Here is a 26,703-nt window from a genome sequence, read left to right as displayed (position 1 = left end):
CCCTATGAAATAATATGGCACCCATTACAATAATACATTCAATCTGGGGTCCCTTATCTAGATTAAGTTGATAATGTTGTGTTTATCGCTAACCACGCGCTGCACTTCTGTTGTCTGCTGCTTCAAAAACTCAACATCTTTAAAGTCAGATTGGTTCTGATTAGCTATAAATGTTTTTATCGTTCCTCACCTGCACTATAAAAAAAAAATATTGTTGGTTTAACTTTAAAAAGTAAATAACCTGGTTGCCTTAAAATGTTAAATTGATTGAACCGGCAATAGTGAGTTAATCCAATGAAGGAGATTGATTTAATCAGCAGAAACTCAAAATAATAAGTTATCTGAACTAAATAAATTATTTAAAGGTATAGCGGAGGATTTTCTTTTTCCGGGTGGGTAGTCTATACTATTGGTCCACCTAAGTGTCAATCATTCTGGTGATATGTTTACGTAAGGCCGTCGTAGGCTATGTAGTTTTCACTTTCAGGTGTATTATGTCGGAGTTACGGTTTCAGCCATTCCTTTGAAAATGGCTGAGGGTCGAAAGAGAAAAAATGTTTACGAAGTGTATGATAAGAGAAAGGCCGCAGAATTTAGAAACAAGACCAGAGTGATTTTGGGTGAATATCACACGCTGGCGTGCGCTAAAAGCACAGGTTGGGCTTCTCACTGATGCCGCAGTCGCGAAGATTCTACCAGACAGGTAAAGTTTGTCATGCTATTTGGAGAAATCCATTTAAAATCACTAGTAAAAGTTAATGCAAGCTACAATGCTAGCCCTGGCACAAGTCATGCACCGCATAGACACGGTAAACATCTCAATTTGTCTAAAGTAGCCTTTTGACCAAAATGGTAAATGGTATCACGCTGAAATATTCTAAAATCTTGTGTGTTCATATTCTAAAACCTTGTGTTTATTATTTCACAAATGCAACAAGCTACTTCTCCATATGCAACTATGTATAAAAATAACGTATTAACAATGAGAGATATTAGGTTAAGGACCAACGTAATAGCACTGCTTATATGTTGCTATGTAACGTAATTGCGATTTGCAAAATAGTTTCCTCAGAACGTATTTCGTGTGATACAGGGTTGCACATATCATGTCTCGAGTCCTCGGTCACTCAATCGATCAGTATAATAAGTAAATAAAACACGGAAGGGCATTTGACATGTTGTCTTTTTTATGAATATTTTTGAGTTAGTTTAGAATTTGCAACATAATTGTGCAAGGCGTAATAGACGTTCCCTCTCGGGAGCAAGAGTGTTGTGTTTGTGCATGTGCATTTTTTTTTTTAAATTGGAGAGGGCGGGTCTTCTCTAAAATTGGGAAAGATCCTCCGCTATACCTTTAAGTTGATTCGACAAAAGAAAAAAAATGTTGTGATAACCAATCTTGAAAATATTTTTTTTTACAGTGTGGGGAAAAAAAAAATCATTCTGAAAGTGATTCCCACGATATCGTTCATCAATGTTGTACTGTAGACATATTCACATAGAATTAAAATGATTAATAAAACTGTATAGTTGCTGTCCTTGGTGTGAACGGGCCTTGTGTAGCAAATATCACCCGATACACAAGAAAGACTACAAAAGATTATGTTAAAAGTCATATTTTATTATCATATTCACGTTTTTATGTTAGGATTAAGTAATGAACCTTTTTAAGGTTTAAAATTTCACTTCTGTGTCTAAGGCACATCAGAAGGAAGGGTTTCCGAACCCAACGCGTGCCTGCAGGCCGTGGATCTCCTGTAGAAGTGACTCTTTTTGTAAATTCATCTGTGATACCAAACATAAAAGAGGGCAAAAATGAAACATATTTCCATACCAAAGACTTTAATATCCACAAACACATCAACATTAGACAATACAAACCTTCATGGCGTATTTATACGACTGCTCTGCCTCTAGTTTTCGGCCAGTCTGGAAAGACAAAGCAACTAAAATGAACTCTAAAATAAAAAAAAATGCAAGAATAAATGCATTTTCTGTTTTTTGTTTTTTTTTGGTCTCTACTTCCAACATTTCACAGGGAATGAATGAATGAATGAAAGAATTAATTAATTAATGAAAGAGTAGTCCCTCACCTGTAAACAGACCAGACACAGGTAAGCCCACACCTCTGGATTCCTGTTATTCAGAGCGTTGGCTTCAGTCAGTGCCTCTTCAGCCTCACTCAACTCCTCCAGCTGAAGATACAGCAAAACACAAACCACTCCATGCCTTCTATCATCTGATTTATACTTTACACTTTTATAGAAAGTAGCCTTTTATTAGTGCAATTGTAAACACATCCATGCTGCGACATCTTTACTGATTTTTATCAAGAAAACCTAAGAATTACTGTTAATATTTAAGATGAACATTTACTGCACTGAACTTAGGTTTACTTGATTATCCATACATAATTTGTAGAAAAATAACGTTCAATTGCGAATGAAAATATGATCCATTAAGCTTATTTGTTCATCTGTTGATTCTCCTTGTATTGAATTGCATTCTATGTTTAAAAACTTGAGAGCTTTTCTAAATATGTATTTTATGTTAAGTATCTGCTAGATGTCACAGTCCTCCGTCTGCACCAGTCTGTCTTGTCTTCAGCACTACACTTCCCAGGATCCTCTCGTCACCCTATCCCGTGTTCACTCCCTCATCAGCCACCTGTTCCTCGTCATCATCATCTGTTTCACCTGTTCTCACCCCATTATGTTTGATTATTCTGTGTATTTAGTTCCCTCTGTGTTACTCAATGGTTGTTGTTCTTATGTTTATGTTACCCTGTGTTCCGCCTGCCTGTATCCTGTTATTTATAATTAAAACCTCTTGTATTGGAGCTTATCTGGACTCAGCCTGTTCCTTCTGCCTAGTGATGGCAAAATGAGGCTTCCTGAACCACTGAGACCTCGCAGCCCATTGCTTCACTCAAAGGTTCATTACTCGAAGCTTCATTCAGTATTGCTCACTAGTGACACCTAGCTACTGTGCAAAGAAATAGCAAACAAATTATTTAATTCTGAAGCGATGACCTGAGCAGACTTATGATGTCCATATACCCCCCCTGTCCTGTTTTATTTTATTTTTTCTTCTCACTGTTAATGTCTGTAACCTTTCATTTGCAATAATACAAATACCTGAGCAGACATTTGTCCATTGCCTGGGAATAAAATAAAATATGTATATTCTGTCTGAACTTACTTCTACAGAGACAACTCTCTCTCTCTCTCTCTCTCTCTCTCTCTCTCTCTCTCTCACACGCGCGCGCGCGCGCACGCACGCACGCACGCACGCACGCACGCACGCACGCACACACACACACACACACACACACACACACACACACAGAGAGAGTTAATTAATTATTCATAAATTATTTGGATAGTGACAGTATGAACAATAAAAGTTACACTGTTGAGTGCAGTGCTTATGGTGGAGGGAGTGTAAAAGTAAAGTGCAACAGAAAAGTGTGGTGTGGTAAAGGTTAAGAATTGTTTCTGGTGATTTTGTGTATTGAACTGTTACTATTTTTGTGCTGTGTTGTGCTTATGGGGACGTAGAGGACCAAAGGAAGGATTAGAAATTATTTTTATTGAGGAACAGAATTTTTTCAAGTGTGTTCAGGCTTAGACATTAAATATTATACAGCCATATAGTGAGGATTATTAGCTATATCAAGACAGTAAAATAATAATAAGCTCTTTCTTGCTGGCTCCATTACAAGAAAAAAAGGATTAGGTCACAAAAAGCAAACAATTCCAAAAGGGCAATCTAAATCAAAAACCAGTCCAAATCCAAAGCAATCAAAATAATCTTATCTAATTAATATAACAATACTATAATATAGCTATAATTAATACTAACAATAAACTATAACTAATCTAACCTAATAATGTAATAATATAAAGCCCTAACACATATATTGCACAATAACGACGATGAAACATCTCTCTAACTCTGACTCCCTGGCGCTACTTCAACTGATTCAATTACTCCTGACAACACCCACAAGGTGGCGCGAGATTCGAACAAACGACACTCAGACCGAACCGATGACGTTTTCACACAAACCGAGGCCTCGTTTGTCATCAGTCACGTGATTTTCACGTTAACAACACAAGCCTCGAATCGCGGCTTCATCTGGCACGCCCCTTTTTGCTCGACACAAGCTCCGACGCCTCGCTTCAAATGTCACATCACTACTTCTGCCTGAACCCGCACCGTGACAGATCGACCGACCACCTAAAAGGGATTAATATGGATTTAGCCGCTGTACAGATTCTCCTCCTGAAGCAGGAGGATCAATCCCTCGAGGCCCACACACAGAGGTATTTGGACTTGGTACCTCATGTTCACTATGATGACACAAGCCTCTGTGTGTTCTTCCGGGCAGGCCTAAACGCTGAAACCCAGGCACGCCTGCCCGGAGACGGGCCTCGAGGGGACTTTGTGGCCTATGTGGAGTGGGTGCTGGTGTCATGTGGATCTCCCTTTACCATGTATGACGTCACCAGCCCCACTCCATCGCTCGAGTGCTCTTCACCGCTGGTTCCGTCCAGCTCTCCAGAGACTGAATGCTCTTCGCCGCTGGTTCCGTCCAGCTTTCCAGAGATTGAATGCTCTTCACCGCTGGTTCCGTCCAGCTCTCCAGAGACTGAATGCTCTTCACCGCTGGTTCCGTCCAGCTCTCCAGAGACTGAATGCTCTTCACCGCTGGTTCCGTCCAGCTCTCCAGAGACTGAATGCTCTTCGCCGCTGGTTCCGTCCAGCTTTCCAGAGATAGAATGCTCTTCACCGCTGGTTCCGTCCAGCTCTCCAGAGACTGTATGCTCTTCACAGCTGGTTCCGCCCAGCCCTCCAGAGACTGTGTGCTCTTCATTGCTGGTTCCGTCCAGCCCTCCAGAGACGGTATGCTCTTCACAGCTGGTTCCGTCCAGCCCTCCAGAGACGGTATGCTCTTCACAGCTGGTTCCGTCCAGCCCTCCAGAGACTGAATGCTCTTCGCCGCTGGTTCCGTCCAGCTTTCCAGAGATAGAATGCTCTTCACCGCTGGTTCCGTCCAGCTCTCCAGAGACTGTATGCTCTTCACAGCTGGTTCCGCCCAGCCCTCCAGAGACTGTGTGCTCTTCATTGCTGGTTCCGTCCAGCCCTCCAGAGACGGTATGCTCTTCACAGCTGGTTCCGTCCAGCCCTCCAGAGACGGTATGCTCTTCACAGCTGGTTCCGTCCAGCCCTCCAGAGACGGTATGCTCTTCACAGCTGGTTCCGTCCAGCCCTCCAGAGACTGTATGCTCTTCACTGCTGGTTCCGTCCAGCCCTCCAGAGACGGTATGCTCTTCACAGCTGGTTCCGTCCAGCCCTCCAGAGACGGTATGCTCTTCACTGCTGGTTCCGTCCAGCCCTCCAGAGACGGTATGCTCTTCACTGCTGGTTCCGTCCAGCCCTCCAGAGACGGTATGCTCTTCACAGCTGGTTCCGTCCAGCTCTCCAGAGACTGTATGCTCTTCACAGCTGGTTCCGTCCAGCCCTCCAGAGACTGTGTGCTCTTCATTGCTGGTTCCGTCCAGCCCTCCAGAGACTGTATGCTCTTCACAGCTGGTTCCGTCCAGCCCTCCAGAGACTGTATGCTCTTCACAGCTGGTTCCGTCCAGCCCTCCAGAGACTGTATGCTCTTCACTGCTGTTTCCGTCCAGCTCTCCAGAGACCGTCCAGCCTGCGCCAGAGACCGTCCAGCCTGCGCCAGAGACCGTCCAGCCTGCGCCAGAGACCGTCCAGCCAGCGCCAGAGACCGTCCAGCCAGCGCCAGAGACCGTCCAGCCAGCGCCGGAGACCGTCCAGCCAGCGCCAGAGACCGTCCAGCCAGCGCCGGAGACCGTCCAGCCAGCGCCAGAGACCGTCCAGCCAGCGCCAGAGACCGTCCAGCCAGCGCCAGAGACCGTCCAGCCGGCGCCAGAGACCGTCCAGCCGGCGCCAGAGACCAGGATCCCACCCAGCCTCCCTCGCCCGCCTCCTCTCATCTGTCCTCGCTCTGCTCTCCTGCCCTTCAGCTCCCCTAAACCAGCCTGGTCCTTGGATCCCCGGTCTTCGCCTCACACCTCCTCCATTTGGACACTTCCTCGGCCCTCTGTCCCATCAGCTCCCCCGTGGCTCCTACCTCCCTCAGCTCCTCCATGGCCCCTCAGTCCACCAGCTCGACCAGGCTCCCTCGACCCTCTGGACTCCCTTCGTTCCCTCGTCATCCTCCCTTCACCTTTGGACTTCCTTCCCTTTGCTCCGCACCGTCATGTCACCCCCCCGGTTCTGTCAGACTCCTCACTCCCTCCAGTCACCCGTCAGCCCTCACTCCCTCTGGCCTCACCGTGTCCCTCTGTGCCCCTGTCGTCACTTCTGTCACCTGAGCCTACGGTGTCCCCATGGTCCCTCGGTCCCTCTTCAGCACCCGATGTCGTCTGTCCCTCTGCTTCACCCTGGTCTCCTCTCCCATCTGCTCCGCCCCTGTCTGTCGGCCCCCTGGTGTTGTCAGCCCCGCTTCCATCGGCTCCACCAGGGGTCCTCCCTCCATCTGCTCCGCCCTGGTCTCGTCCTCCATCTGCTCCGCCCTGGTCTCGCCCCCCATCTACTCCGCCCTGGGGACGCCCTCAGCCTGCTCCGCCCTGGGGATGCCCTCAGCCTGCTCCGCCCTGGCCACGCCCCTCTCAGCCCCCAGTTCGTCCCCCCTCCTTCCTCTGTTCTGCGGCGTGAGGTCACGCCTCCCGGGAGGGGGGAGTTCTGTCACAGTCCTCCGTCTGCACCAGTCTGTCTTGTCTTCAGCACTACACTTCCCAGGATCCTCTCGTCACCCTATCCCGTGTTCACTCCCTCATCAGCCACCTGTTCCTCGTCATCATCATCTGTTTCACCTGTTCTCACCCCATTATGTTTGATTATTCTGTGTATTTAGTTCCCTCTGTGTTACTCAATGGTTGTTGTTCTTATGTTTATGTTACCCTGTGTTCCGCCTGCCTGTATCCTGTTATTTATAATTAAAACCTCTTGTATTGGAGCTTATCTGGACTCAGCCTGTTCCTTCTGCCTGAACCCGCACCGTGACACTAGACTGCTATAAAGATCTCATTGATTTATATTACAAACTATCAGAATTTCATCTTACTTTTTGACCCTTAACCCTGAAAAGCCTGACATATGAGATAATAGTCAGAAAAATCGTCTTTTTTTAAAAAATGGAACCTTTTATTGAACAATTAGACGATATATCGTATATAAATATTAAAATCTCAAAAAAGCAAAAGCCGAATCCCGGACATTTTGGGCGATCTCGAAACACATTTTCAGACAGACTCATCACGGACACTCACTAGTGGCCTAGACTCGTTGTTTAACTACTGCGCTCTGTTACCGGTAGGCGTGGCCTCCTAGGGCAGCGAAGCAAGTGCATTCTGGGAGTTGTTGTCTTTCATCCACAAGCCAAAATTACATTTTCTGACTTTTCTCAGTCTAGAAAGCTCCAAATTCAATTCTTTTCCAGAGGTGAAGTATCCCTTTAAGAAGGTGACCAATTCTGACTTCATGTTGATAGCTTACACTAACAATGACATGATCTGTGATTAGATAATGTCAAAATCCTCAACCAATCACAAACCTTCCTTCAATTGTGGCTCAAGCAAACCACTTTTGCGTACACTGGCATGCTACAGACACAGACGGATTTTCTAAATGCCTTATGGGTATATACTCACTCTATAGCAGGCGATTCCCAGCCTGAGCCACGTAAGGCATGACGGAGAGCGTTTGCAGACTCGCAGGAACACAGCTTTGGCTTTTGCATACTAAAGAGGGAATGAAACACACATGATAACAAGTTAAAATAACTTAGATTAAGCTTAGAAACTTAGATATAAAGAAGATTAATCGGAACTCACTTCTCCTTCCTGCAGGTAGATGGAGCCCAGACGGAGGTGTACGGAGTGTGCGTCTGAAGCGTCCAGCACAGAATCCAGCGTCCGCTCATAGCACCTCTGAGCCTGAGCGTAATCGGCCCTCGCGTGATGCAAGTGACCCCACAGGGCCCACGTGTCTGGGTTCTGCCGGGATCAAATACCAAGAGAAAGTGATGAATCCCATGTGCATCTATAAACCGAGTGACGGGTGCTTTCAAAACACAAGTCATCTGTTTTGAAGCGTGTATCAAGTGTGGTGCTAAAATGCTGTCGTATTACTGTAATGTCCAGCATGTGACATTCTGAGCCACACTATCAACGCCGCAAATGAATCTTCAGCCGTCAGGTGGTACAAGCAGGAGGTTTTCTCATCTTATAAGTTGTAATTACGAGCAGAAAACGAGGCTTCGTGTGTCATGTTGACAGTTTTGAAACAAAAAGTTTGTGAACCTTTTTAATGACACATTTGTATAATAAAAAGAAGAGTTAGTTTTCTCTTAGTGGACTGAATAACCATAAAAAAACAAGGTTTCCATGTAAACATAATAAAATAACATATACAGACACTTTATATTTAGTGGTATTCGATGATTTGTTAACTGCATTTAATATATTACAGTTTTCGTGCATGTTTGGGCTGTGTTTCTGTTGCATTTACACGATTTTGACCAGCAGGGGTCACCAGCGCATGGTGTTTCAAGCACTTCCAAACAGTGAATCAATGGGCTTTATGCACAGCTGCACTACTTCCTGAACTTCAGCCAGCTCCTTGTTTCCTGTCTGCCATTATTGGCCAAATTGATTAATTCAGGTGTGCCTGACCTCAGTAGTCATGGCAACAATAATCAGACACACCTGAATTAATCAATTTGGCCAATAATGGCAGACAGGAAACAAGGAGCTGGCTGAAGTTCAGGAAGTAGTGCAGCTGGGCATAAAGCCCATTGTTTCAGTGGATTCAAAGTTTCTAGAGGCTACATTTCTCCCATTCCCATTAGTCTGCAGACCTGGAAGTTGTCGATCAGCGCCTCCTTCAGGCTGGCCTCAGCGGTGTCGTGTTCTCCTCTCAGCAGATGAAGCCGGGCCAGAGCGAGATGATACGAGCCGACGGTTCCTCTGTCCGGAGACAGCAGCTCTAGAGCCAGAGTCCGCTGGCACATCTGGATGGACACAATTCAGCATTAACTAGCAACATACACATGCAAACATGCTTCGTTCTTGCTGTACTATGTAGAAATTCAAAACTCAAAACTCAAAGCAAAGAAATTCTAAACCGCAAAAACATGGAAAATTCAGAAAAAATTCATTAGCATAAAACTGCCCTCATTCTGCAACTCTTTCCGAGGTTAATCGATCATAACATACAGAGTATTTATAAAACATACACCATTGTTCAAAAGTTTGGGGTCGGTACGATTTTTTTTTTAAAGAACGTAGTACTTTTATTCAGCAAGGTCGTGTTAAATTGATCAAAAGTGACAGTAAAGACAATTGTGATGTTACAGATGTTAACATGAAATGCTTCTCTTGATGAAAAATGTTTCAAATATTTAAATCAATTTTCAGCATTGATTAAAAAAAAAAAACCTTGAGCATCAAATCACCATATTGGAGTGATTTCGGAAGGATGTGAGTGAAGACTGAAGTAATGATGCTGAATATCAGCTTTGATCACAGGAATAAATTACATTTTACAATATATTACAATAGAAAAGGGTTATTTTAAATGGTAATAATATTTTTGATCATTATAAATGCAGCCTTGGTAAGCGTGAAACTTAAAAAAAAGACATTTAAAAACGGTTTTTGGTGAAAGAAAGTTTGACGAACATTATAAATGGACTTTGGGGGTGCACAGGATCTACTGACGTGACCATCCGCTGACCTGTAATGCATAGTTCTGCAGGAGAAACCACACCGTCTCCATGAAGATAGAACTTTGGTGTTGTACTTCCTGTTTTCTCTCTTGTGGGATGTCTTCTTCATGCGCAGCGCCAGCGCCACCTTTAAAGCAAATGATCCCACATGAGCTATAAATGAAAGGGCATTTGTCACAGAGCAGACAGAACTGAGGTGTTCACCTGTCTCGCTCGTTTCGTCTTTCCGCTCCTCCTCCTGACCAGACTGAGTCTCTGAGGTTATTCTTGCTCTAGATGTCTGCTCATTTTTCATGACTGAAATAAAATGCTTATTGGCCTCCCGAAAAGCCATTTCTGCCTGGATGAACTTCTCCTGAGCCTGGCAGAACACACCTGACAACAATTTGACACTCATTTCTTCAAAATTATTGTGTACATTAACTACATAATGTTGCAAACTGAACTCAAATGAATGAATATGATATGACAGAATATTAAAAAGGAAAATAGCTGGGGTCTTTTTAATGTGCATTTATTTGATCAAAAAATACCGTCATATTTTGAAATATTTTCACTATTCCTGTGATCAAAGTGAATTTCATCATCATTACTCCAGTCTTCAGTGTCACACAATCCTTCAGAAATCACTCTAATATGATGATTTGATGCAATTTCAATGTTGAAAACAGTTGTACTGCTTCATATTTTTGTGGAAACTGATATATTTTTTTCAAAAGAACAGCCTTTTGTAACATTAAACATGCATTTACTCTCACGTTTGATCAATTGAATGCTCAATACAAGTACTAATTCCCTCACCTTTCTAACCCCAAACTTTTAAACTTTTTAATTCTGTTCTCACCAAATAAAGTCCAGGCGACCACATTGTTCGGCTCCACACTCGTCGCCCTTTCAAAGAAGGTCTCTGCATCCTCATAGCGTCCATTCATGTCAGACATAACACCGCACATGAGCAAACTGCACCAAACACCACAAAATTAGTCAGGAAATGGTTTTTAGAAACCTATTCTGAGTCATTTCTGTCCGCTGACCTGGGTACGTGTGTTTGCTCAATGGATAAAGCCTGCTGAAAGCACTCCTCGGCCTTCAAGTGGTCGGCGGTCAGCATGTGGAACGCTCCGTAATCAAACCAGTGGGACGGGTCACTGCGGTCTCGAATCAAACACTACAGAGGCAAAAAAACAGTGAGATATGAGTCACATCCAATGATACTGTCACATCACAAATGATTGCTAAAGCTCTGTTTGAAATGGCACACTGTCATTAGAAAGAGTTCATTGTGTATGCATGAGATGCCATAATTATATGCTACGTTTTTCACAAAACACAGTGCGCTCATGCTTGAAATGCCAGATTGATCTTTTCCTTGCATCACATTAACATCAAGGGGTTTCACTTGGCAGTTGGCATTATTCTCAATGGTAATCTCATTCTCTTCAAGACAATGTTTTTTTGTTTGTAAAGCAGTATAATACAGACAGTACAAAACACCATTTTATATAGATCCTTTCGGCAAACTCAAGATCGCTTTACAATGAAATGGCAAATGAAATGAGAACGAAACATAGATACAGATAACATATACATTTTTTTTTTCTTTCTTTTAAAGGACAACTCCGGCGCAAAATGAACCTTTAGTCTAATTACACATTGTTACCTAGTCAACCGTTATCAGAGATTTGTTTTCATGATTGCCGAATGTAAATAGTTTTATCTCTAAAAACAGTTTAGCCTATAACGCTAGTACAATGCTAGTATATGGGGCATAGAGTAATGACAAATAAAAATCGCTTGTTATTACCACTAACAAGGCTCAAAATAGCCCCACACTAACACGACAGCATAATAAGGGTCCCTACATTCAAACCGAAGCATTGAGAACTTTGTTAGTGTCCATACAATTTAATAAGAAGATATTTTATACACACAGTAAACTTCGGAAATACAGGAAGAAGCCATCTTGGAAAAATAGTCTCTACCAGTCGATCTACGAACGCCGATCCAAGTGCGCTGGTGAGATGTGAATTAGGTGATAAGGTGAGCGCGAACAGTAGGCTACATGTACATATTGAAGAGAAGAAAACGGTTTGTGTTTGTGTTTCTACTGGAAACAACGGACCATATGAGATTCTGCACAGTTCAGCGCACTTGGATCGGCATTCGTAGATTGACTGGTAGAGACTTTTTTTCAAAGATGGCTTCTTCCTGTATTCGCGAAGTTGACTGTGTGTATAAAATATCTTCTTATTAAACTTTATGGACACTAACAATGTTCTCAATGCTTCGGTTTGAATGTAGGGACCCTTATTATGCTGTCGTGTTGGTGTGGGGCTATTTTGAGCCTTTTTAGTGGTAATAACAAGCGGTTTTTATTTGTCATTACTCTATGCCCCATATACTAGCATTATACTAGGCTAAACTGTTTTTAGAGATAAAACTATTTACATTCGGCAATCATGAAAACAAATCTCAGAAAACGGTTGACTAGATAGCAATGTGTAATTAGACCAAAGGTTCATTTTGCGCCGGAGTTCTCCTTTAATTTGTGGGTGAAATATTTGTAAACCATTGTGAAGTTTACACTGCATCCTAAACTATTGTAAAGAGCAGCATTCAGTATACACCCTACTGGGTAACACTTTATTTGAAGGGGTGTGCATAAGACTGACATGACACTTTATGAGTCTTTATGAATGTTTATGACTGTTGTCATTAAGTGTCATTCTGTAAATTATGACACTTCTAATGCAAAGTTGACATTGTTTAAAATGTCTTGATTATGACAACTTGACATTAACCAAGAAATCATAACCTGTCACAAATATGTCATAACAGGTCTAATTATCAAACTTAAAGAAGTTATTTAGCTTTGCGTTAACATTACATTACCCTGTCATATGTGGTTGGTTTTGACTTTGGCCGTCATGACACCATTATAACTAGGGTTGGGTATCGTTTGAATTTGAACGATTCTGATTCCGATTCCGATTCCTTGTTTCGATTCCGGTTCCTAACGATTCTCGATTCCGATTCTTTTAAGAGGCAGGGTCAAAAAAGTTTAGCTAACCTTGCTAACCAACGGCCTTTCTGAAGGAAATAATCCTTTCTGAAGGAAATACTCCTTCTGTAAAAATACTCCTTTTGTCACAAATTTTGCATTTTGCCGAGATTTCGTTATTTTTAGAAAAGTGAAGCCACACTTTCGCCGACGTAAGCTACTCATGTTCGACTCGCGTGGTTATGCCAACACTTCCGGTAGACGCTTCTTCGTTGGTGTTGTTCAGCGGTTTCTTCTTCCGCTCGGCAGACTGTGAATATCGAAACTAGGAATCGAAATTTTAACTTTTGAACGATTCCGGGAAAAACGAAAAGTTAGTCTCGGTTCCAATCGATACTCGATTCTCGATACCCAACCCTAATTATAACTGTGACATGAATATTTTACTTGTCCTCAAGTAAAGTGGAACACATTGTACTAGTTATAAAGATGTCATTAAGGGTCATTACACTGTCAAATGCTGTCAAACAACAGTGTCATTAAATTTCCCCTTACCTCAAGTAAAGTGGAACACGTTGGACTAGTAATAAAGATGTCAGGTTGACAGGTTATGATTTCTTGGTTAATGTCAAGTTGTCATAACAATGACAATTTAAACAATGTCAACTTTGCATTAAAAGTGTCATAATTTACTGAATGACACTTAATGACAACAGTCATAAGCATTCATAAAGACTCCTTCATGTTCATGACAGGTGTTATGTCATGTTTATGACAGTCTTATGCACACCCCTTCAAATAAAGTGTTACCGTATACTGTTATCATTTTATTGTGTATTGTGCGCTCCGATTCCAGATTTGCAATGCATTCGTACATAAATGCTTTCAAAGACCATCTTTTGAAAAGGTACGATTTTCAGTTTTCGATGTCACTGTAAAGAAACACAACACACCTATAGCCTGGATACGTAATTCATATTCGCATGATGTCACTGTTTTCACATTACATGGTCTATAGTTTTCAAAAATGTGCACTTTAAAACCTGTTTTCAAAAGTTTGCATTTTTAGGCCCATTTTGCAGTTTTGTTGAAAACAGTATTGTGAAAACGGCTCCTAATAGTCAGTGAAAGTAAAACTTAAATCTGACAATAATAGTATTTCAATGACACTAAAATAACACTGCTTTACACTAGATGACTAAACGCCCGTGAAGAGACGGCTCAACACTGGCGATGTGTTATGCCCTGAATTAATACATGATTAACTAACTGTATTTTGCTATCTACATTTCCCAAATGCACTTTCTGTAAAGACGCTTTGAAACATATGTATTGTGAAAAGCGCTATACAAATAAATTTGAATTGAATTGAACTATAATATATAAACTACTAAAAAAACAAAACAAACATGCTGTGTATGGTATTATAATGATCGAGATAGTAAAATAGTGTTATTTTGAAGCATCAGAAGTGGTGTAATGCTTTACCTCCTGATAGTATTGCTCTGCCAGCTGGTAGTCCGTGTTGAGTTGAGCCTCTCTGGCGAAGTGTTTGAGTTGAGCGCAGCTCAGCAGAGGCTCATGATGCGTGTCCTGAGAGTCCACTGACAAGCTCTGATTCAATGGAGTGCATGGAAACACAACTGATAATACAGACCCTGAAGCACCAATGTTCAATGTTCAGGTCATGCTGATGTATGTTTTGAGGCCTCACCTTATTGAGAGCAGCATGCATCTCGTCCACCAGGAACACGTAGAGCTGACTGAGGAACGCTTGGAGCTGTTCAGGGTCTGAGAAGGCCTCTGTCCTCAACATCTTCTCTCTTACGATCCGGACCACAGAGTACTGACGCATACAACAAACACCAGGAGCTCATTAACATATAGGCTAATCAGTCTGCCTTGAAAAACAACAGTATTATGAAACTAGAAACTATTTTCGTTAATTGAAGTAAAATGAAATAAATATTAGATGAAAAAAAAAATTTGAAATGTTGCCTTGAGGTAAAAATAAATTAAAGCTAAACAGAAATATTTAAAACATGAATGAGCACTACAAAGCACATAAATTAAATTAAATGTAATTAATTAAATGCTTTTACAGTACAACGGAACTAAAACTATTTAAAAATGTTTTCATTAACTGATAATGAAGGTGATATAAATACTTTGTATATATACATTATATAAAACTTAAATTTAGAAAAAAAGGCAGCTAGTGACTAGGGTTGGGTATCGAGAATCGAGTATCGATTGGAACCGAGACTAACTTTTCGTTTTTCCCGGAATCGTTCAAAAGTTAAAATTTCGATTCCTAGTTTCGATATTCACAGTCCGCCGAACGGAAGAAGAAACCGCTGAACAACACCAACGAAGAAGCGTCTACTGGAAGTGTTGGCATAACCACGCGAGTCGAACATGAGTAGCTTACGTCGGCGATCCAAAGTGTGGCTTCACTTTTCTAAAAATAACGAAATCTCGGCAAAATGCAAAATTTGTGACAAAAGGAGTATTTTTACAGAAGGAGTATTTCCTTCAGAAAGGATTATTTCCTTCAGAAAGGCCGTTGGTTAGCAAGGTTAGCTAAACTTTTTTGACCCTGCCTCTTAAAAGAATCGGAATCGAGAATCGTTAGAAACCGGAATCGAAACAAGGAATTAGAATCGGAATCAGAATCATTCAAATTCAAACGATACCCAACCCTACTAGTGACTGAAATAAAGTAAATGTAAGTACTAAAATTACTAAAACAGAAATATTACTAGAACCAAAATAAAATTAAAGCGAAATCGAAATTTGTTTAAAATGTATTTTAATTTCAATTATTAAAAAAAACGTATACAAATGATGAAAGCACATAACAAAATAAAAAAAATTAAATGAAATTAATTAAAACTGAAAATATAAAAATAAAATCTATAATATATATATACTGTATATTAAATGCTATCGTGTAATAGTATATATTACAATAACACTGAAAACAGCCAGCTTAAAATTTAAAAGAAAGAGGAAATGGTTAATAAACACTAAATGTTTTTAGCATTTTTGTTGCAAGAAACCTTGAATAACATTTAATGGAGTAAATTCAAAACGACACATTTAAATTGATTAAAATTCACCTTCATCTGCTCCTTGAAGGCAAAGTATTTCCCAGAGCAGTTGAGTTCTCCGAGCAGTTGGGTTTTGCGCTGTTCCTGCAGGACGGGGTCCAGAGGCTTCCCTCCAGGCACAAACGCGGTCCCGAACAGCTGCTGGTACTGATCCAACACCTGGGTGGCCACACTCGCTATCTGAGACTGGTATTCCTGTACTGCCTGGAATTATCATGCACATTTATTATTAATCATATGATTTATTAGCTATTTGGATGACTCGGTCATATTTCACAGCCAAAATCTGGATAAAAAATGCAATTTACATCAGTAGGTGGTGGTAAATGAGCAAGCCACCGATTCGTTCAAAAGCACAGAAGGCAGCACTGAATCAAGTAATTCACTCAAACGAGCTGATTCATTCAGGAAGAAAACAGGTGTGTTTGACTGATCGGTGTATGACATTAAAGTACCGCGAGGGCGATGACAGCTTTCTAATACATACACTGATCAGTCTGTGCCACTTCGAGTCAAACACACCTAAAAAAGAACTGTGAATGTCATTGAATCACTCAACCGATTCGTTCGAAATTCGAATACCGATTCGTTGATTTATTTGTACATGTTCAGCTTACACGACTGCTAGCTCTTTATTGTTTAATAATGCAACTCATAGGCCTACATTTGAATGCAGGGGACAAAGTGCTTGATTGTCATGAAAATATTGTTACAGTGAAAAAATATTTATTTCTGAAATATGACCCCCAGGCATTTCATAGTAATTTCAGCCATGATAGTGTAAACTGTTACAGACAAATGATTTCCCACAGATCTGACTGTAAAATATCTGCCAGAAATAGTGATAAAACAGGAAGAAATGCAGTTTTTTACCCTTTCTGCTCCCACTGGCCGTCGAGGCAGAGGAGGTCTGGGAGGAACCAACTCCTTTACACTGTATCAATGAATCAGTGAATCAATGAATCATTTTGAAGTCAAAAGGCTTTGAATTTGAAAGGAACTCTTTCCTTTTACCGTTTGGCCAGCTCCTCCGGTGGTCTCTTTGGAACCAGCGGCTTTTCCAAAGCAATTTCAATGATGATGTACGATCTTGAATCGGCATACATCTGAGACAATAACAAAAGTGAAGATCACACCTTCTCAAGACTATTTGTCATATTTAAGTGCTTCATTTGGATGCATACGTGACCGCTGACCTGTCCCTCCGTGTTCACCGGTGGCTCCAGTCCAGTCACACTTTCAGACTGAGCAGATTTCCCCTGGGAATCTGGCTATAGAAAGAGGAAATCATTATTCTTTCCAAAGTAGTCCTATACATGGAAGCTTGTTTCCGCCACTGAATAAAAAAATGTAAAAAAAAATTATTGCGACTGTTTATCTCACAATTGTCAGATATGAAGTCAGAATTGTGAGAAATAAAGTCGCAATTGCAAGATAAAAAGACAGAATTGTGTGATATAAAGTCAGAATTGCGAGATATAAAGACAGAATTGCGAGATATAAAGACAGAATTGCGAGATATAAAGTCAGAATTGCGTGACATAAAGTCGCAATTCTGAGAAAAAAAAGACTTTCTATCTCACAATTCTGACTTTTTTTCTCACAATTGAGTTTATATGTCAGAATTCTGTAATAATGTAAACTCACAATTGCGAGTTATCAGGCCAATTCCAAGGGGAAAAAAGTATAACTTTATAATAACTTTTTCCCCCTCAGAATAGTTTATATCTCGCAATTCTGACTTTATATCTCGCAATTCTGACTTAACACGCAATTACGAATTCATATCACGCAATTCTGACTTCATATCACTCAATTCTGACTTTATATCTCACAATTCTGACTTTATATCTCGCAATTCTGACTTGACACGCAATTACGACTTCATATCACGCAATTCTGACTTTATATCTCGCAATTCTGACTTTATATCATGCATTTCTGACTTTATAACACGCAATTGTGACTTTATATCTCGCAATTCTGACTTTATAACATGCAATTCTGACTTTATTTCTTGCAATTCTGACTTTATAGCACACAACTGCGACTTTATATCTCACAATTCTTACTTTGTAACTCGCAATTCTGACTTTATATCTCACAATTCTGACATTCGCAATTCTAATTTTATATCTCTCAATTCTTACTTTATATCTCGCAATTCTTACTTTATATCTCGCAATTCTTACTTTATATCTTGCAATTCTGACTTTATATCTCTCAATTCTTACTTTAGATCTTGCAATTCTGACTTTATATCTCGCAATTCTGACTTTATATCTCACAATTCTGACATTCGCAATTCTAATTTTATATCTCTCAATTCTTACTTTATATCTCGCAATTCTTACTTTATATCTTGCAATTCTGACTTTATATCTCTCAATTCTTACTTTATATCTCGCAATTCTTACTTTATATCTTGCAATTCTGACTTTATATCTCGCAATTCTTACTTTAGATCTTGCAATTCTGACTTTATATCTCTCAATTCTTACTTTTTATTTTGCAATTCTGACTTTATATCTCTCAATTCTTACTTTATATCTCGCAATTCTGACTTTATATCTCGCAATTCTGACTTTATATCTCGCAATTCATACTTTATATCGTGCAATTCTGACTTTATATCTCGCAATTCTGACTTTATAACACGCAATTGCAACTTTATATCACGCAATTCTGACTTTATAACTCGCAATTCTGACTTTATAACACGCAATTCTGATTTTATAACACGCAACTTTGCGACTTTGTATCACGCAATTCTGACTTCATTTCTCGCAATTCTGAGAAATAAAGTCAGAACTGCGAGATGTAAACTTGCAATTGTGAGAAAAAAGTCGCAATTACCTTTTTTATTTTTCATTCTGTGGCGGAAACAAGCTTCCATACCTATTACTTACGATCTAAACATATGTGAAAAGTTTTGTATTAAAATAAATATGAAACGGCATTCAAAAACTATTTCACTTGTTTTTATAGCTAGGGTCAGTATTAGTAATAGTATTAGTATATGGGTCAGTATTTTTTTGGAATGAAATTAATATGTTTATCCAGCAAGGATACATAAATTGATCACAAGTGAACTCTACAGTCATACCGTTGTCTCACTTCGTCGAAATTTTAAAAGTTGGTGGTTAAACGAAACACATCTGAGATCTGGATTAAATATCATTGAGCCATGAAAGAGACCTCTGAGTATGAATGTGATCAAAGGTGTGTGTGTTTGTGTGTGTTGTTTCAGCGGCTGTTATTTGTCGGGCAGATGCTCGGTCGGTGGAGCGGGTGTGTGTTCCTCGCCTCTCTCCGTCTGCTGCGGGGCGTCAGAGAGGGGGAGATGAGCAAAGGAGATGATTCACCGAGGCCGGCAATCTGCTGCTATTACAGCTAATAGGTTTGGGAAGCGTGCCTCGGCCACAGATCCGGATTTAATTAGGGGGGGTGGGGGGTGAGGTATCAAAACGAGCCCCAATGCCGTACGGAAAGGGGAAGAGATGGCATCTGCTCCAAACGACTCTATGACGTCTCGTTAGGGTGAAACGTATGTGTGCGTGACATTTGAAAGCAGCTGTGACTTTGAGGAACGTTGTACTGCTCTGAAGTCGCTTTTTCAAAGCTCACAAGTGAATGTTGTGTTCTGTCAAGTCGCATCTTTGTCTCGGATGTTTCTCCAACTTTCTTGGGAGAAATCTAAACTCAAATAGTTGTCGACCAGGGGTGCGTTTCCCACATGCATCGTTAGCCAACTATGGTCGCAAGTTTCGTAGTTACCAATAGAGTTCAATGGAAATTGCGACCGATGCTTTCGGGAAATGCACCCCAGAATAAGTATTGAGCTGTAAATGAATGTGGATAGCAGCTTAGGTTAGAATTTGATGAGAAACATTCCAGCTCCTATTGAAATCTCCGACTTTCGAGGTTGTGAAATTTCAAACCCCTAAAGGAAAAGGTATTGATATGCTAATAATATCTGATTTTTTTTTCTAAACCTTTTTGGGAGCCTCTTTGTTTCCTCTCTGGTTGTCCAAGATTTTACCCTGAAACGCCCTCAAAGAGTCGACGGAGGAATTGTTTCGAGTTCGGCCCAGCGCCGGCGGTGCTCTGCTGAGCTCCTTCAGGACGCTGTAGGTCCTCTGAGTCTGGAACAGCACATAAAAATAAGATTCACCGTCAAAGAATCATTCTTAAATGAATATGCACTGAAATGTTGGTTGATTCAAAAGTGGCCATTGACTTTATAACGGCATCTACTGATTTGGATACAGCATAAGAAGCTTTTTGTTACCATATCAAGTGGACCATTTAAAAGTAACTTATCGGTCAAAAGTACCATTAATGTTTGGGTGTTAAACTTACACTAATTAAAACTAGTTTAATACAACTTTAAGCACAAGCTACTTTAAGATCCAGCTTCGTCACTGCAAAACATGATTTTCTGACTCAGTAGTTTTGCCTTGTTTTTCATTAAAAATATGTAAACATTTTTAAATCAAGATCCATTTACAGAATTAGCAAAATTACTTTAGATATTAGACCCTGAGGTGAAAATCAAGCTTTTAATGTTGTTTCTAAGTCTATATGGTGTTTTTAATATGCTTTAAGACCAACCATGTGCAAATTCAAATTCATTGCTGAGCACTTAAGACAGTCTCAAAAGTACAATTTGAAATCGCTGGTGTTTCTGACGTCACAAACCACCTTGTAACCAATCAGATCAATGTGTGATTGTCAACCAGTGGATCTCTGAGCTGGAGTGAGTGAGTTTAAGGCGTGACGGGTTTTTTTTTTCAAGGAAAAACGCAAAAAACGCTTAAATATGTAATTTTCTTCATCAAAGATGTGTTTTAAGGGATACAATGATACAAGTGAGTTTGTGAATAAATAAATGTGTTTCCCCTTGGAATACAGTTTATTTGATGCATGATTGATCTCATGTGCATATGACTTGAATTCACTCGCCTTTTTCAGTAGATCAGACTCATAAAACGGGTAGACTCTGTACACCCCGTGTATACGCCGTACTCCAGGGTACAACAACGGCACCAGATCCACGTAAACCACTCCATGAAATGAGATCTGTGCCTCTTCCTCCCCCTACATCACACACAGGCAAAATTGTGTTTTGATCAATCAGTTATTGCTGCCTTGTTTTAGGTTTTGAGGGCCATTTTGGGATGTTAACGTTGGGGATGTTTCTCACCAGCTTGTCTCTGGCTGATCTCCCACCTTTGGTTGGTACCGTCTGATGTGCTTTCATGATCTCAACAGGCCACAGTCTGCATTCTGCAATCCTGCGGGACAGACTGAAAAAAAAGTGGAAGCAGTAATTGGAGAATGTGATGATTAATGAGAAAATAAACTCAAATGCATTGATAAAAGAGGTGTTTACTCACCAGGCCACGCCTCCTGCATCAATAAAGCAACGACGTGCCGTATCCCAGCTCACCCTATTCCCGTTACACTCCGCGTTCTCTCTGAAACCCTTGTCCTACAACACACACACACAAATCAATGTGGTGACATGCTCCATATTCCTTTCACATCCATAACTGTTCATAAACGGCTCAGATCACCTCTATGTCGGTAAGGTCTCCGTGATCCGTGTCTGTGGGTTTTGAGTCAATATAAAGGCCCTGAATGACCTCGGCTCCCGGTGTGAGAAGAGGCCCCAAGGGCCATTTTTTGGGTCTCGGCACTGGCTCCTGCTCACCACCCATTTTTAAGATGCCATTGGAGAACAACAACACTTGCTCTTTCTGAAAAACAATTGATAATAAACCCGATCTCACGAGAATTCGTACGAATTTTACGAGGTGGCTAATTCGTAACAATTCGTACGACCTCACTCGTACAAATTAGTACGTTTTTGCTAAATCTTACATATTTTACGAATTGGCCAATTCGAATGAATTCATACGAATGACCTACCCCTGACCCCACCCCTAAACCTACCCATGTGGGTTTGGACAAATCGTACGAATTCGTACGAGTGAGGTTGTATGAATTAGCCACTTTTTAATCACTCGTACGAATTGGTCGTGAGATAGCGTAGTAATGTCAGACTTTTTTATTTCTTTGAACATAAAAATGTCTTACATATATTTAACCCTCTGGTGGTCTTCTGTCATTTTAGGCCAAAAAATGTTCACATTTTGTTTTACTTCACCGGAATGGTACAAAACTTGGTGGCGAATGCGACACTTGGTCCATAAACAGAACTTAAACACTGTATTAACTGAAAATAATATTCAATATTTTATCTAACATTTGAATTATTTTATTTTTAATAATAAATGGTGCACAATTTAGAGTTGAATATTGTCATGTACCATGAAACTCCTTCAAAATACAAAAAAAGAAAGAAAAAAATATTAGTGAAAGAAAATATAGTACTTTCAATTCATTCAAAAAACTATGCTAATAACTACGCTAATAACTATGCTAATAACTGTCTCAAGATGCACACCAGTAATGTTTTTTTTTTTTCCAAGGCACATTTATAATATAAAATCTACTTAAATGTCCTAATAACGTGCCGAAGTTACGACGTCACTCTGTAGGCCGAAACGCGGAAGTGAGTTAGCATTTTAGCATTACGGTTCCCTTGCTCTAAAGCCTATAGGATTTTTGAATGGGTTTTTGCTAAATCGCCTGAAATAAGGTCTGTGGTGAACAGAGCCTCTAAATATTTTCACGTTTTGATCTATGACATCGAACACACAGTATTAACCTGCTTGTGGTTTTTTAAACTTTATTGTGTCTGATTGTGTTGTTTAAAATCTTTATATAGGCTTCAAAATGTATAGATTTTGGATTAACTTGTAAAGATTATCTTGCTAGACAAAACGTGTAAGGGTCACAACCCTTTGTTAAACACAGATCTTATTTTTTGTGATTTTCCAAAAGTCTATGGGGAAAATGCATTGCTTTTCGACCGAGGGAACCCATGCGCCGCTAGTTTCCGAGTTGTCCTACAAAGTGATGTCATCACTTCGGCACTCTATTGCACTAAGGTCTAATCCTGGCTTAATCTAAGCCCTTTCTGTCAAACCTGTATGTTTTGACCACAGGTTCATAAGTGTGACCCCTAAGTAAAGAATACCAGACGCTTAAAGTGTCTTGCGTCTTGGATGATCTGGAGAATTACTTGAAATGCCAAACAAACCCTTGTTTCTCACCACGGCTGAGTCGGGAATCTGCATTGCAGCTACGTAGCTGGAGGGAGGAGTGGAGGCATGATTCCAGACCTCAGGAACCGAATACATCGTCTCGACGGTGACCATCAGCACATTAGAGTCAGAGCGCTGGCCATCCGACAGCAACGGCTCCGGAACGCTCACCGTCACATCTAGTGTGGACTGTACATGCAAACACACACAACATATAAAACATGTATTTAAAAACATACTAACTTAGAGGTGTAAAAAGGACTTTCTTACTTTTACGCCGTCCTCATGCACAGCGACATCATGAAGAAGCACAGTGGATGAGAAGCTACACTGACCTAGAATAAAAACAGCACCGCCTCAAATCCCAAGAATATGGGAATCCATTAAAAGTGGCATGAAATGTGTCAAGTTCGAATAAAGTGAAATGGTTTAACCTCGTAGCAGTGGCAGAAGGTCCACGACGGCTTGTCCTAGAGCAGTGGTTTTCTCCTCTTTCTGTTTTTTCTCTTTTGGTAAGGTCTCGATCACCGTTACTGAGGGCACACATACAGTACATTTCTGCTTACGTTTAACCACTGATTTAAGTCATGACATTTAGTCTAAATAGGTTTAAATGCCAATTCACACTGCACTGACAGATGGCGAGCAACGTTGACAGTCACCAGATTACTGTAACGCATTACAAGTAACGAGAGATCACTTTTCAAGTAGTAATGCATTACTTTATTTTATTTTATTGCTGAGACTGATGAACTTTCTTCTTTAATCCAGAATGGCAGCACAATTGAAAGGTTTGTTTGAGTGGCGCCCTCTTCTGGACAGGAGTGAATTTGTATTTCCTTTCCACTTTTGGTGTGAAAGATCCCAGCTAACAATTTTAGGTTCTAAGAACGTTTTCATAACGTTCCCACTAAGTTATAAAAATGTTATTTCTGAATGTTCTAGGAATGTTCAAAACGTTCAGTTTTTTAGACATTGTATTAACGTTATTTCTTGGTTATAAGAACGTTTTTGAAAACGTTATTAGAACGTTCAATTCTCCCGTTATATAAACATTGTATTAACGTTATTTCTTGGTTACAAGAACGTTTTTGAAAACGTTATTAGAAACGTTCAATTCTCCCGTTATATGAACATTGTATTAACGTTATTTCTTGGTTATAAGAACGTTTTCAAAAACGTTATTAGAAACGTTCAAAACGTCCAGTTTTTAGACGTTGTATTAACGTTTTTTCTTGGTTATAAGAACGTTTTTGAAAACGTTATTAGAACGTTCAATTCTCCTGTTATATGAACATTGTATTAACGTTATTTCTTGGTTATAAGAACGTTTTTGAAAACGTTATTAGAACGTTCAATTCTCCCGTTATATGAACATTGTATTAACGTTATTTCTTGGTTATAAGAACGTTTTTGAAAACGTTATTAGAAACGTTCAAAACGTCCAGTTTTTAGACGTTGTATTAACGTTATTTCTTTTTTGAAACATTCCAATAACAACGTGAGGATAACGTTTTAATGCTAACGTCTTTAGAACGTTATCAATCTAATATAACGTTGGCACAACGTTATAATAACATTACAGCAAGAATGTTTTTGATAACTTTCAGAGAACCTTCAGAGAACGTTAGCCAATGTTCTGAGAACGTTCCGTTAGCTGGGATCCTGTACGTTGCAATTTGTTAAAATAAACAAGCAAGCCCAGAAAAAGTAACGCAAATATAACGTAACACATTACCATAAAAAGTAACTTAGTAATGCAAATAGTTACTTTTTTAAGGAGGAACCAGGGAGGAACTGAATAACGTAATCCATTACTTGTAAAAGTAACTTTTCCCAACACTGCCGACAGTAACAAATTGATCTGACAAAACCCGACGAAGTTTCACCTGTATACTACAAATTTTAAGGGCAATTTCTTGTGATTTGGCCTTAAAAATTGTAGTATACAGATGAAACTCGAAAAATGTGAATATCGTGCAAAAGTTCATTTATTTCTGTAATTCAACTTAAAAGGTGAAACTAATATAGACTCATCATTACATGCAAAGTGAGATATTTCAAGCATTTATTTGTTATAATGTTGATGATTATGACTTACAGCTTATGAAAACCCCAAATTCAAAATTAGAATATTGTGAAAACGTTTTCATAAGCTGTAAGTCATAATCATTAAAATTATACAAATAAAAGGTTAAAATATCTCACTTTGCATGTAATGAGTCTATATATTAGTTTCAGCTTTTAAGTTGAATTACTAAAATAAATGAACTTTTGCATGATATTCACATTTTTGAGTTTCACTGAAATTAACTTAATATTTAATATTCTTAAACTTAATATTTTGTCCTGTTTTCCATTACAACTATCTAAAAAAAACAATATACATTTATTCAAGATATTTTATGAAACAACAACATCAAAATTAAGCAGGTTTATGCTTAAAATACGATCATTTCAATTTTTAACTCGCTTTTAAATTATTATTTAATTTTTTTAGAAATGAGACTTAATATCTTGAGAAACTTTGCTTCTCAAGTAAATGCATCTTGATTCAAGAATACCTAGATATTTATTGAAAAACAAGGCAAAAATATTGAGTAGAAAAATATATTTTGTGCAGTGATGGGGCTTCGAGAAACATAATCAGCACCTGATCAAAAAAAAAAAAGCTAAAACAGCAAAAACTACAAACAAATGGTTGTGAATGTTCAATACTCACGTATGACAGGTTTATGTGCCACGTCATCCAGTGTATGAGCAACTTCTGAACATTCAAACCCACAGGTGAAGTTGTAAACCACATGTTTGTCCACAGCAATGTCCAGTTTTTGTGAGTCTCCCAGCACAGATCCATTGAACTCCACCCGAACAAAACTGAGACACGAATCAGTCCTGCTGCCTCTCTGAAATAATCACACATATACAGAAAACCTTATAACAACTTCTTACAAATAATGTATCACAGTAGTGCCAAAATACCACACTACTACTGTAAAATCATTATAACTTTAGATCAATAAGGGATCTCATTAAAACATTGCAAGAGGCTCTCAGAATCTCTCTGTATTTTTGTTTATTTATTTATTCACTTTTTTTCCAAGTTAGTGGTGGCCAGTGCCATGTTTGTTTTATCATCATATTTAATTTCCACCATTTTATTGTTGCAACAGTTGTAGTGGAGACCGGGGCTAGTTGTCACACTATTTGCAGTGTATTTCTCAGGGTAACTTAGGTTTATTTGAAAGTCAGTTTCTTCTCTAATGTAAAACAGTTTGAACTAGGTGTTTAAACCATATAGCAAGAGAGAACCTAAGTGAGATATAAGTTAGTCGTTCCTCGTGTGACAACTAACCCCGGTTGGTGTCACGGCTTTGCAGGAGATATCTCGTCACAATCATTTTAAGGCTTTGTTTTAAGTGATTGTAACATGATTTTCGTGACTTACCAGATTATTTCCAGAGAGAACAGTGATCTGCACCGGAACAGCTCTCCCAAACTCTCTGTTATTCTCCATGTTGAAATAAAACTAAACGAGTTTCTCTCTCCTCAACACTACAGTTGCTCAGCTCGCACTTGTTTCCACAGCAACGACGCTTC

General features: G+C 39.7%; 1 protein-coding gene across 1 annotated transcript; it reads right to left on the bottom strand.

The window, feature by feature from the left end:
* Positions 1-1,600: 1,600 nt before the first annotated feature.
* On the bottom strand, positions 1,601-26,701 carry cfap70 (cilia and flagella associated protein 70). The gene is made up of 26 exons (XM_039686150.2): positions 26,552-26,701; positions 25,826-26,009; positions 23,538-23,636; positions 23,374-23,438; positions 23,113-23,292; positions 21,508-21,690; positions 21,328-21,422; positions 21,135-21,237; positions 20,894-21,028; positions 19,924-20,073; positions 17,125-17,199; positions 16,943-17,034; positions 16,802-16,862; positions 15,938-16,132; positions 14,530-14,661; positions 14,304-14,429; positions 10,849-10,982; positions 10,659-10,774; positions 10,019-10,189; positions 9,823-9,941; positions 8,945-9,097; positions 7,920-8,081; positions 7,737-7,826; positions 2,094-2,195; positions 1,882-1,929; positions 1,601-1,785 (listed from the first exon to the last, which is right to left on the bottom strand). Exons 1-26 carry the CDS (start codon positions 26,618-26,620, stop codon positions 1,705-1,707), a joined length of 3,120 nt encoding a protein of 1,039 aa, XP_039542084.2. The 5' UTR covers positions 26,621-26,701; the 3' UTR covers positions 1,601-1,704.
* Positions 26,702-26,703: the final 2 nt, after the last annotated feature.

This window comes from Pimephales promelas, chromosome 3 (assembly GCF_988280905.1).
Source record: "Pimephales promelas chromosome 3, fPimPro1.hap1.1, whole genome shotgun sequence".
Taxonomy (NCBI): Eukaryota; Metazoa; Chordata; class Actinopteri; order Cypriniformes; family Leuciscidae; genus Pimephales; species Pimephales promelas.
Note: the sequence above shows the minus strand (reverse complement) of the source record. Positions and strands in the feature narration are given on the sequence as shown.

What these genes read in the sequence shown, in the direction of transcription:
- cfap70 (XM_039686150.2), bottom strand. Translation starts at nt 26,620, where the DNA reads ATGGAGAATAACAGAGAGTTTGGGAGAGCTGTTCCGGTGCAGATCACT. An exon ending in CAGAGCAATACTATCAGGAG is followed by an intron (nt 10,983 to 14,303) that starts GTAAAGCATTAC and finishes TTGCCTCTGTAG; the next exon opens with TGTTTGATTCGAGACCGCAG. An exon ending in CGCTGATCGACAACTTCCAG is followed by an intron (nt 8,082 to 8,944) that starts GTCTGCAGACTA and finishes TGATCCCGGCAG; the next exon opens with AACCCAGACACGTGGGCCCT.